The sequence below is a fragment of the Coffea arabica genome, chromosome 11e, assembly GCF_036785885.1.
Source record: "Coffea arabica cultivar ET-39 chromosome 11e, Coffea Arabica ET-39 HiFi, whole genome shotgun sequence".
In the NCBI taxonomy this organism is placed as follows: domain Eukaryota; kingdom Viridiplantae; phylum Streptophyta; class Magnoliopsida; order Gentianales; family Rubiaceae; genus Coffea; species Coffea arabica.
Genome location: NC_092331.1, coordinates 47,869,964 through 47,883,269, shown reverse-complemented (window position 1 = coordinate 47,883,269; position 13,306 = coordinate 47,869,964). Strand labels below are relative to the sequence as shown.

Genomic DNA, 13,306 nt, shown 5'->3' with positions numbered 1-13,306 from the left:
TATATTGATAGCAAAATTTGAACATGTAACTCTTCGTAAGGAAGTGATCGTCTTTATCAACTGAACCAACTTATGTTGACATTTGCCGATAAGAATCCATAGAGTACGAAGATTAATCCTTGGAGCATTTTAGAAATTTTAGAGGCCAATAGAGCATCAAAAGGAAACGGCAGCGACAGGGCTATCATTTTCAATATTTTTTCCTCTATAAATTAATCTTGCACGGAGCTGCAGCCTATGGTCACTAAGCACATTCTGCATCTCTTCAACTCATCAAATTACAGATTGTATCCAATTTGCAACAGTAGTTTACCATCCTAGAGTTGGAAATGGCTGTGAAAAGCAAGATTTTGATCATTGGCGGCACCGGATACATTGGCAAATACGTAGTGGAGGCAAGTGCAAAAGCAGGGCACCCAACTTTTGCATTGGTCCGAGAAAACACAATTTCAGATCCTAAAAGGGCAGCCATCCTAGAGAGCTTCAAGAGTTTGGGAGTCGGATTTCTTTATGTGCGTTGTTGTATCTTTTTTCCATTGTCAAAGCACTATTTCAATTCTTCTCAAGAAATTATAGACACTGACGTATGAACTGAACAGGCAGATCTACACGATCATCAGCGGTTGGTAGATGCAATCAAACAAGTTGATATAGTGATCTCGACAGTCGGGGGAGATTTCGTGGCTCATCAAGTTAAGATAATTGCAGCAATTAAAGAAGCTGGTAACATCAAAGTAAGCACAATGCAGTTTTATACATTCCTTTTTCTTTTCCTTGATCCAATCTCTGCTGGCTGTTGAACAAATTCTTTTCGTTATCCCTGTCAACCCACAAGTTCCTAAACAAAGAGCTGTATTCGGTTTCAGAGATTTCTACCTTCTGAGTTTGGAAGTGATGTGGATCGTTTGCATGGCGTTGTTGAGCCTGCCGCAAGCTTTTACAGCTCCAAAGCTGAGATCCGCAGAGCTGTTGAAGCTGAAGGGATACCTTACACTTATTTAGTATGTAATGTTTATGCTGGTTATTTGAATTATTTCCTTAACCCCTTTGGAGGCTCTGTCTCTGCAAGTCCTCCCAGAGACAAAATTGTCATTCTTGGTGATGGAAATCCAAAAGGTATCCAAAAGAAGCTTTGCCCGCTTCCATTTTTTTGATTGGTTTAGTGTCATGTTTTAGAGATCACCGTTCTTAATTTTTCTTCCATTTTTTGTTTCGTTGCAGTTTTTTTCTCGGAGGAAGAAAATGTAGCTGCATACACCATTAAAGCAGCAGATGATCCAAGGACCCTGAACAAGATTGTGTACCTTAGATCACCTGCCAACAGTCTGTCCTGCAACGAAATAGTATCATTGTGGGAAAGGAAAATTGGCCAGACCCTCGAAAAGATTTACCTTCCAGAGAAGGAAGTCCTTGAGAAAATCCGAGGTCTGCTACTTAACAAAGAGAAACAAAGTGCACGAGCTGCTTATTCCTAAAAAAATCCCGTGCAATTCAGAAAATTTTTTTTCATACAATAGTCGTCTAGTACTAATTTCACCTATTCTACAGTTTTAATTAAAGTGGTTTCTTTTCTTGTATCTCATGCAGAGGCTTCAATGTCATCAAAATCCATCCTGTCTCTGTTACACGCTCTTTCTGTGAAGGGACAAATGGCCAACTTTGAGATCGACGCTTCTTTTGGCGTGGAGGCAACGGAGCTCTATCCCGATGTGAAATGCACCGCAATCGATGAGTATCTCGATCAGTTTGTATCAGAGTAGCAACAAAACTGTTATTCCCTCCGCAGCTTTCCATTTCGGAATGTTTCAAAATATTTGTCATCATAGATGAGAAATATGGGACGGAGGAAGTATATTAACCAATATTTGTCTACCAGCTTTTTTGCAACATTTCTTATGTACTATTAGAAATGTACTTTGATTGTTCATCTCCCTTCCGGAAAATGTCATAAATGTGTCTGAAATAAAATCTACCCTATACTTGTTTTGCAACCTGAATTTGTCCAATTTACGATAATTGGTGTCCCCCGTGGCTTAATTTAAATTTGTTTTTTCTTCCCGAGTTTTGTTAAAAAAAATTACTGTAACATTCTTTTAGAGCAGGACTATGTAAGATAAAAAGGTGATTGGGAGTATCTTAACAAATTGTAGCCGGTTCGTTAGAAATAAAATTTTGACTGACACCAAAACAAATTGAAGCCGGTTTGTTTTAAGGAAAAGAATATTTTTGTTTAGTGGACAATGAACGACTTGACTAGCAAGGGAATTTGCATTAAAGGATATGACAAATGAAAGCAGCTTACTTTGATTGTCAAAATCAGAGGGGAAAAAAATATTACTACAACTAAAGAACCTTGTTCATGACACCTTTTTTTTTGGGTTGAGCCAAGAATTTGTTACTTACTAAAATGTATATCAATTCCATAGAGCAGACAGGCTTTTTGTTTATTTTTATTTCTTGTTGCATTAACAAATATTTTGAACTCACATGACACTCGGAATATCTTACATGCTGTCATCCCAAATTTCTTACCTGTTGTGATGCTTTATCCCTTTTAGGCAGGCAGTCTAGATGTATCATGTGCCTGCATGGTAAAGCTGTTGTAACTTCTATTGTATCAAATTTGTTATATCCTTTGTTGTATCAACAAAACTTGTCATTGGACACGAATTTCAAACTGTGAAATCTGTTATCAAAATTTGAATACCAATTGACAAAAGGCTGAATAGCACAAGTCAGAGTATACAGTATTTTCATGCATTTTGTGTCTTGCAAAATTTTGAAAATTTTTCTCGCATTTTCATGCATTTTGTGTCTTGCAAAATTTGTAGGATTTTGAAGAAAAACGGTTGGTTACTCACAGAAGTTTTAATAATTGCTAATAACTGTCATTAACTTTCTATATTCTCTCAATATTTTTCTTAGTAACCAAACATATATGGGAAATTTATTTTCAAACAATGAAATCTGTGATAAAAATTTGAATAGCAATTGACACAAGGCTGAATTGCACAACTCAGAGTATACAGTATTCAGCGCACTTAGCTAATCAGCACAAAGTTTAAGCCACATGGCGACTATTCTACACTCACAAAGAACTTGCAATATAAGCAAAAATAAATTTTACAGAAATATATAGACAATCGAATGGCTTCACAAATAAAATGCACTAAAACCCCCTAAATTTTACATTTAGTTGTGCTTTGACATTTTAAGATAAAGATGCCCTTACTATTTGTTTTATTTTTTTTGTTTTTTCATTCTCTTTTTTTTTTTCTTTTCCACTACTTTCTTTTTTTTATTTTATTGTTATTATTTTTTCACTTCTCTCATGTCACTTTTTGGTTTAACTTTCTATTAGTATCACTAATTTGTATGCTTAATATAATATCGTAATTATCTTTTATTTATTTATACTATTAAAAAATTTAAAAAAAATTGTATAGTGTAAAAAATTGATATATGCATGTCACAATCAAAGTGTATATTACTAGCAATTTCACTATTTAAAAAGATATTAGTGAACTAGAATATTAAATTACTTAACATTTAAAATTTGCCCCAAAAAATAAAGAAAATATTATTTTTATTTTTATGTATAGTTGATTAATCACTATGTCATTACGATTTGAATATTATACTATTGTTATTAAAATTTATTTTATTTTATGCTCGAGACATAATGATTTAAGTAATATATGAAATAGTCTATTCACGTAGATAACATATACTTTGTTATAGCAGAAACTTTATGATCATTATTACTTCCAAAACAAAAAAAAAAGGTTGAATAAATAAAGAATAAGTTTAAGAACATTAATTAATATATAGATATTAATAACAACGAGAAGATAATAGTTATTTACATGAGAGAAGGGCGAAAATTTAAAAAATATAAAGAAAAGGGCCAAAAAGGAGAAAAAATAAACAAAATAATAAATAATATAGAAGGGGTATTTTTGTCCTAAAACAAAAACAAGGGGTAAAGTGCCTATCTCTTGAGTGGAAGTGACTAAAGTGCAACTGAAGGTAAAGTTCAGGGGTTTAATGCTTTTTGACGAGTATTTTACATACGCAAAAGTTAAAAAAAAAAAAAATGAATTACACCCGTTCACTGCAAGTATACAGGTCAACTAGTAGTTTAGAATATATATCGGGTCGATCCCACGAGGAAGAGTGAATAATTACCGGTATTACTAAAGTTTCTCTATTATTTAGACTATCAATGAATTATAGAAAATGAAACCTACTGAACTTATACAAAAATAACAAATGAAAGCTCCTTAGGTTGTGGTATCCCTAACTACTCATGCAAGTGTTATATTTGGATCATTGAGTACTACTATCTAGGCTAGTTATGGTGTAATTTCCTTATGCATGTGAAACCTACTTTCGTAGTGAATCAACTATACTCATAACTAATCCATACCTATTCTCATGGTTATGCAATTACCTACAAGTTCATTTCTTCAGTGAAATTACATGAAATCAATCACTAAAATCGCATAGATGCACCTCTACTTTCGTGAGTGTACTCCCTATGTCTAGCACTTCTTGAACTAGTGTTAAATCTCAATTTTCATTGCAGAAACAACACCTCAGATAATCACAATTAATGGTACCAGATTAATCATGATTTAAAGAGTTAAAGTGCTAAATAACTTGCTCAAATCATAGCAATCAAATAACCAAATAATAAACACCAACAATCACAGAAAGTTCAACCAAACCCAAGGCATAAACTTTAAAGATACATATTAAACACAAAATCCAGAACTTGTATATTAACCAAACTTAAGAATCTGATACAAAAGATAAAGAATTGGAGAAGAGATAACCCATGTCACTTGAGCTTCAACTCCTCCATCTTCATCTCCATCTTCATCCTAATCTAGCCAAGATACAAGAATGGATGATCTATACTACTCTACACTAAGCTAAACTAACACTAGGAAGATGAAAGAGCTACATTTCTGCACTCCAAGCTTTCTCCCGTATCTCCTCTCTATTTTTCTTCTATGGTCTCCCATCCCCTTTCTCTTGCAATGAATTTGGCTATTTAATGATGAAAATTGGTCAAGAAATGAGGCCTCTACCTTCCTTTTACAGCTAGGAATGTTTCTCACATGTCTAGCAACGCATGTGAGTTGGTAGGAGTGAAATTGAGTTTTCCGCGTACAGAGCAGCCTTTTCTAACCACAATCCGGCCAAATTCCGGCCGGCTTGCTACAGTGACCTTTTGGCCACTTTCTGCTCAATTTCCAGCTTTGCTTCGACTTTGACTCAACTTCAACTGAACGTTTCTTGATGATAAAAGCTGATTTATCTCTTGACCAAAACATAAAACTTGTAGTCCTTTGAGTTAGATTTCCAATACATTAAGAATCACCTCATTTGGATCTGTGTAGGCTGAGAAATGACCGAAATACCCTTACCTGCTCAGTGCCCTGTTCCAGCTTCGACCAGTAGAAATTGGCTACTGTAATTCGGCTTGTTGACCTAGAAAACCTTCAACCTGGATTCAGATGTCTTCAGCAAAGTTATAGATCTATCTCTTATCTTCAAATTGGTTCAAGAATCATCTCAATCCGATCACTGTAGCTCAAGTTATAGCCGAAATACCAAAATGTGTCAAAACTGTCAAAATGCACAAAATCCAAGTAAAAAGTGATAAAAACCTCATTTAACCACTTAAAAGCATTTTTCACCAATTATAGCCAAAATCATTCATTTTCTTCCAGTAATATACCCAAAGTGACTAAAAATAATATAAAATATCATACAATTCTTACGTAAATTAGTCACTTATCACTTTTAGCCCTAATTGCAGATAACTAAAATCATAAATGAAGATGCCTCTTTTTAAAAGAAGCCTTCAAACTATTCAACAAATATACATAATTAAAATTAAAAAGAATACTTATATAAATTATCTCTAATTCTGCATGCCGAATTACTTCAAAATGAACAATTTACAACTCAAACCAAACAAACTACTCAAGGGAAAAATGTTTAAAACATTTAAAGCAATGGAGTTTGAAGCAAAGAAGAATAAAAAACCAACCTGAAAGTTGAAAGCATCCTTCCAAAAATGTTGCATATGTCTTCAAGTAGATATAGGATGGTTCCATTCATTTGCCAAGTTACATTTTGGAAGGGGATGCATTCTCAGCTATCAAACTTATCCAAGGTAATGAAAACATTCTATTGGATATTGGCTTGATAATTGAGGATGTTTGTTTAAATTTGTTAGAACACTATATTACTAATGTAAATTGGATTGCTAGACAAGTTAATGAGGTTGTGCATAGTTTAACTCACTTTGCAAAATCGGGCAATTTTGCAGAATTTTTTTGAAACTCTCCGCGAATCTTTGTCAAACAAATGGTACGAGACGAATTCCTACAATCTCATTAACACAACTATTCTTGTTTTCTATAAAAGAAAAAAAAAAGGAAGGGAGGAGAGGAAGAATTGGAGTTTTGGTCCCCAATTTATAACCCATGCGTGAAATTAGTCCCCAATCTATTTTCAAAAACAAATGTGGTTCCCAATCCATCCAATTTTGCTCGAAAATGGACAATTGATGGGTTTTCTTCAATTTTTTGCCAGAAACAAGTCATGTGAGAGTACGGGCTGGCACTTAAAATCTCCTTTTCAATTTTTTAAAAGTGGAAACTTGTAAAAAATTATTTCAAGCTTTCTGGTCCCTTTTTTTTATTAACAAAGACAAAACACAATCAGCAGATGGAGTTAATTATATTAATTAGTATTAGTGTACTATATAATTAGGTTATTGCTGTGTGGAAGAACAAAATACCCAGACTTTCTTTCTTTCTTTTGTTCTCTCTGTTCTTCCCCAACTGAAGAAAAACCCCTTGTAGCTGAATTCACCTTTTAAGAAAGAAAGACTTGTAGAGATTAGGATTGAAGAGCTTCGGGTTTCCTTCATCAATTCACACTTGTTGCAAAATTTTGACAGATTTGTCTTCTAATCTCATTTTACGTAGTCATGGTACTAGAAAGGTTTTGCCACTGTAAGTTGCAAGTAATGATGATTACCTCTTGGACACACAATAGCCTTGGAAGAAGGTATTTCAATTGCGGCATGAAGAAGGTATGGGCCATCTCAAATTCTTGCTTCAGCTTTCGAATTTGAAGCTTTTTCTAAAGCATTATTTTCTTGACTGTGAAAGGCAGAAGAGATGAACAAGGTTGCAACTATTTCGAGTGGTAGGATCCGGTAATGTGCCAAAGATCCATTGCTTTGATACCTGGCTTGCTACGGAGCAAGAATGCTAAGAGCAAGAGAAAGAAAATTAGTCTATGCAATTGTGTTGGTACTGTTGTTGTTGTTTATTTTGCTGGTGTAAAAATCCAGAAATTAGGATGGAATAGCTTTGGTTTAGCATATTGTAACAAGCTACTAGTGATCATTTTGTGGTTCAATCTAATAGTTAAAACACATTCATTTAGAATTTTGTAGTTTTTGCTTGGAGTGGGTGAATGTGTAGGCTGGGATGTATTATCTTGCTAGTTGTATTGTAAACTATAGTGGACATTTCTTGATGCCAAAATGATCAGTCTTTCAGGATTTTTGAGCCTTTATTTAACAGTGATTTAACATTTGAATTACTAAATATCTGGCAAGCATCTTATTACACATGTAAAGTGATGGCAATTTAGAGGCCAAATGAAGGCATTATTGTAGACACCAAAATTTCGCTTAACTTGATTTTAGTTGTATTTGTTTTTTAATTCAATTTTTTTTATTATTATTTTTGCGTTATTTCATTAATTAAACGATAGTTAGTGTTCATTTTGATTTTTAGGCTCATTATTTTTAAGGGTTTTTTTTTTGCATTATATTTCTAAAAAAAGGAAAAATCATCAATCAAACACAAAGAATTTTAGCATTTTTATTTCAGTTGATTTTGTTGATTTTGTTTTATTTCCATTTTTGTTAAACAAATTACTTCATTATTTGGTAAATTTAAAAAAAAAAAAAAAACAAAAGGTTGCACGCGCGTTATTTCTTCAAGCCGGCAGTGCTACAATACGTAAAATGCAGCGGCAAAGCAAGCCCTTTCCTCACTCTTTTCGGTTGTTTTAGCTCCTGGCTTTAATCTAGAAATCTCGAATGTCTTGGGTATCAAGAACCATCAAACGGTTCCAAATTGTTATCAAGAAAAAAGTTTCATCCCATCGTCCAGCCAAGGGTTTAGGGAGTTTAAAAAGAAAATGCAGCGGGAGATGGAGTGACGGCTGAGAAGAAAAAGCAGGGCGAATTCTTAGTTTGTGATGAAAAAAAAAAAGGCATTCTACAACTGGAGCGGTTTTTGGATATCGTTCCCGAAATGGGGTCTTCGCATGGCAGGTCGCGTGGCAGGTCTTTTTCCTCTTGCTTGTCATCCTGGCCATTTCCATGAGGCATCAGGTAACTTGACTTCTTTATTAGAATCGTAAGTTGATCTCCATAAACTTTAATTTAAACAAGTTGAAATCTCATAAGGGGAAGAGAGTTTAGTACGCCTAGACTATAACTTCGGTGCTATTAGATGATTAAGCAAAATGGTCAATCACAAAAGACATTTACTTTTGTAGGCTTACTATATATCCACAACCAAAGAACTAGTGACGGGATTTTTTTTATCAATGCAAGTTTAATTCCGAATTTACACCCGTTGGACTGCAAGTATACAGGTCGCAATTGTAGTACGAGATGTGTATCGGGTCGATCCCACGAGGAGCAATTTAAAACAATTATTAGATACTAATTTACTCTATTATTTAGACTCACCATTAATTTGAGCAGAAACTTCAGATTTTAATTCAACTACAAAAATTCTTAAATAGATAAATGCAATATCTCAAGGGGAGTAGAATTCACTAAATATTAAGATCTAGGGATGTAGATTCCACTTATGAATCAAAAGATCTAAAATGAATTAATTCAACACTTGTTACTGCTCTTGTTTAACCAAGGATTCATTTCCAGAAATACCAAAATCACATTCTCATGATAATAATGGGTTAAAACAGATTAGTTTTTCCTAATCTCTTGGTAAATACTAAATCTGTTCTTATTTACACATGAAATGCAGATTTCATCCACTTGAATGTATTTCTATTCTCATGAATATACAATTCAAGTTCTACTTGTGTCATTCCATTATTTTTACCATTTCTCAATGAGTAAAAACAACTATAAACCTGCTATTGGTGATCAAGCAACAACAAGTAATCCAACATACACAAGTAGATAAGTTAATACAAGATATAACAAGCATAAATCACAATCACTTCATATCATTTGGCCATAAGCTTCATCTACTCCCTAGATAAGGGAAATTAGCTACTCATGAATGATGAAACACTCATAACTTCATTAATGTAAATCATCAGGAATTACAAATACAAACAGAGTAAAGAAAGTCTTAGCCAAGATATGGTAAAGCCTTCCAAAAATCTCCTTTGTCTTGAACTAAGATGATTACAAGATGAAACCTCAATTGCCCCTTGCAAGTACCTAGCTAGAGAGACTATGTTTTTCTGTAAGAAGCTAAGCTACGAATGGTTCCCCAGATCTCTCCCCATATCTCTGCATAAAAAACACTCAAATGCTCCATTTTTCCAAGTCAAATTCTATCCTTTGATTCCCAAATCTCCACTTTGTTAGCATAGTCAAAAACCAATATTTTTGACTTGAAAATAAGCCACTTTTCTTGCCCTTTTGTCTTCTGAAGCATGTGCACCGAATTCCCTTGCATCTTATAGCTGGAAAGTGGTATGAACACAAGAGAATTGGCTGAGTCAAATTGCAGAATTTCGGCTATAAAACGCGCCTACACAAAACGCGGTTACAAGTCACGTTTTGTGTACTCGCGTATTCACTTTGGCCTTACTTCATCTGCGATTTTCTCTATCATAAAGGCCGAACTAGCTTTTGTGCAAAACACAAAAGTTGTAGCCCTTTGAGTTAGCTTTCTAATGCTTCAAGAATCATCCAAATCGGAGCTTTGTAACCTGAGATATGATCGAAATACTGTCACCTGTTCAAACCTCTGTTTTAACTTCCGACCACAGGGTGCAGCTTCTGTATTCCAACGTTTTGCCCATGAAGATGGCAGAAATGGATTTCGATGTCTTCATACGAATTGTAGGTCTCTTTCTTAGCTTTAAAATGGTATACAAATCACCTCAATCCGATAAGTGTAGCTCCAGATATGGTCAAAATACTGAAAAGTGTCAAAACTGACTTGTATTGCATTTCCTCACTTGAACGTTTTTCACTTCATTCTTCTTGTTGCCACTTAAATTCATCACCAAATCTCTATTTTTCACCTCAATTGACCTCCTTTGGTGATTGATTCATTATTCCTGCATAAAAATGAAGTTTTTACTATTAAAATCAATAGAAATGCAATATTATCCACTTTTACCAAAAATATATAATTTTACCAAAAACCTCTTTATTTTAATTATAAAACTAAATAATCAACTCAAAATTAACTAATAAAATGCACTTAAAAATACGTAAAATAAACTCTTATCAAATACCCCCACACTTGAATCATTGCTTGTCCTCAAGCAATATAAAATTCCAACCATCAATGATCCAAAAATTTGAAATAAACATATGTAGTATTTCAACTCCATTTCCTTGAATCAAGGTAAATAACCCTTATGTGATCTTTCCATTAAGTTCAAGTACTCATAATATCAAGCAAAGAAGAGCCAAGTATACCATAATTTTACCAATTCAACTCAACTTCTTATTTTTATCCAATTTCGCAAGCAAGCAACTCCTATAGTCAATAAAGATGCTAACTAATCTCATGATCAACTTCTTATTTTTCTTAAAGAGGGATTTAATTTACTTTTTTTTTTTTTATATATATATATATATATATTTTAAGGATTAAATATTACTTAAGTTGTGAAAAATGCCTTTTGACGCGAAGATCAACATTTTTAGATGCAGATCCCCGGTTACTCAACATTTCACATACTCAAGTTGCTTTGCATACTCTTAATTCAAGTACCTTTTTACGCGAATGTCGACATTTGTAGATGCCAACCCCCGGTTACTCGGTACGAGAATCATTGGAGTAGAATAACCATTTTTTTTTTTTTTAACAATATATAATAAAATTCCCTCTAAGAGTAATCATGAGAAGAGTATGACACTTATTAACCATATTAATTTCTTATCTTATAAAATTAGATAAAAAGAAGAATTTTCATCAAATATACAAAATGTAGGCATAATTTTCTCCACTTTACTAGATATACTTTCCTATAGATGTAAAAATTATAATCACATAAAAATCATTTCCAAATTTCATGAGAAAAGAAGTATCAAAACCGCATATATTTATTTCAAAAGGATAAGTGACAAATTTTTATTTATTTATTATAGTTAATAACATATATATGTATAAGGTTTTGGAAAAATTTTGACAGAGTCTCCCCTTAAAAGTGGACTAAATCTCCCTGCCAGCAACCACAAGAAACACCATTTAAGCACAAGAATTATATCAAACACAACTAAAATCACAAGTACCACACATTTCTTCCCCCACACTTAGAATACACATTGTCCTCAATGTGTAGGGAAAGAAAAGAAAAGAAACAAAAGAAAGGAACAAGTGACTCCCCAAGTGAGATGACTGCAGTCCAGTGAAGCCTTGAATCATGAGTCATCGACCGCTCAACCATCCACAGTCAACGATCTACTAGTTACTGCCACAAGTTCCAATATTCAAAATAAGGAATGTAAGTTAACATTTTTCAAACAAAAGATAAAAATAACAAGCAAACAAAAGAAAAGCCAGCCAAAAGGGAAGCCTCAATCATCCTCTTCATCGTCATCTTCATCATCATCGATGGGAGGTGGGCGTGTGCCTAAATGATCTTCAATTCGGTCCAGGCGAGTATCCATTCTGGCTAAATGATGGTCGATGTCGTCCAAGCGACCGAAAAGCCGCTGCCAGTTGGTCTGTGGCGGAGGAGGAGGTGGTGCTGCAGTAGATGGTCCAGCTCCATCGCGACCATGTCTAGCCTTTTGTCTCCACTCCTGAACAGGGCGTGGAATGTCTCCCGTGCCAATACCAAGGCGGCGAAGAGTAGTGATAGTCATCTCAGCACGTGGTGGAACAAAATCCCGCCGCATGCCTTCCAAGGGAACTTCAAAACGGGGGAAGATTAAAGTCAGTAGACGAGGAAATGAAAGTTTGAAAGAAGTTGTCTTACGCCTCGCCGTAGACCTAATGTGGCTGATGATGATGTTCGGCAATGAAATTCGAGCATACGGGGAAGTTCGGTTGTGGAACATGTAATCAAGGAAGTAAATATCGCTCTTGCGAACCTCCGTGTGCCCCGTCTTCTTTGGGATGACATTGTGAGCCATCATGTAAATGATAAGCCGATGACGAGGTTCGAATACATTTGCCAATATAGTCTCCTTTCTGGTAGAGCGAAAAGGTTGGTACTCGAGACCAAACCTAGCCATGGCCAATGATGGATCCCACCTCCTATTCGGGGGAACAAACTCCTTCTTCAAGTCTACTGGACGTCCGTCATCCATACACCCCAAAATAGCAGCCAAATCTTGCCGTGACAAGGTGATTCGTCTTCCACGCACCCAGGACTCAATTATTTCTCCACTATGGCGCGCCTTACTTTCAATGTTGGCGTAAAACTCGCGCACCAGGTCTGGGTAGTAATGGTTTGGAAGGGTGAGAATCGGAGCCCATCCTAGCTGAGCAAAAGCTTCTGAGATGTTGTACATCATCTCAACTGGTGGATTGACGTGCATCTCAAATAAAAACTCCAAATTAGCACGCGCCTCATGCCACTCCTGATTCCTGCGAGTGTTGAACCTAGCACTGTCAAATACCGATCTTCCCGCTCCACGGGAGGTGCCCTCACCAGGTCGACGGTTAATTGGTGGAGGAGAAGGTGAATTCTCCTCTTCAGTCACCTCCATCTCTTCATTAACCTCCCTCTCCTCACTACTAGAGGATGAAAGTACCGCTCTTCTTCCTCTTGGCATAGTACCTAAAAAATATTTCAATTATTCACATGTACTACAACTCATTTTTTTGGCAACAAAAGTTCAACATTAATCCAAATAACCTCAAATACAATTGCTTAAGTTCTAATCATTCAATGATCGTACAAGACATATTTTCTGCCTAAAGTTGCCCAAACTCACCAAATTACACAAGATATGTATCAATTATAATTCAATTAGTGAAAATAGGAGCAATTATGATTATAACTATTTATAATTAACAATAAT

At 34.8% G+C, this 13,306-nt stretch overlaps 1 protein-coding gene across 1 annotated transcript; it reads left to right on the top strand.

Annotated features, from left to right (window-relative positions):
- The first annotated feature begins 224 nt into the window (after nucleotides 1-224).
- Nucleotides 225-1,991, top strand: LOC113691740 (phenylcoumaran benzylic ether reductase Pyrc5-like). Its single transcript, XM_027210031.2, has 5 exons — nucleotides 225-512; nucleotides 600-734; nucleotides 867-1,116; nucleotides 1,222-1,425; nucleotides 1,588-1,991. The coding sequence occupies exons 1-5, from the start codon at nucleotides 330-332 to the stop codon at nucleotides 1,758-1,760; spliced, it is 945 nt and encodes a 314-aa protein (XP_027065832.1). The 5' UTR covers nucleotides 225-329; the 3' UTR covers nucleotides 1,761-1,991.
- Nucleotides 1,992-13,306: the final 11,315 nt, after the last annotated feature.

Coding starts and splice junctions, on each gene's coding strand:
- LOC113691740 (XM_027210031.2), top strand. CDS start 330: ATGGCTGTGAAAAGCAAGATTTTGATCATTGGCGGCACCGGATACATT. Junction 735..866: donor AAGAAGCTGGTAACATCAAA/GTAAGCACAATG, acceptor ATTCGGTTTCAG/AGATTTCTACCTTCTGAGTT. Junction 1,426..1,587: donor AGTCCTTGAGAAAATCCGAG/GTCTGCTACTTA, acceptor TATCTCATGCAG/AGGCTTCAATGTCATCAAAA.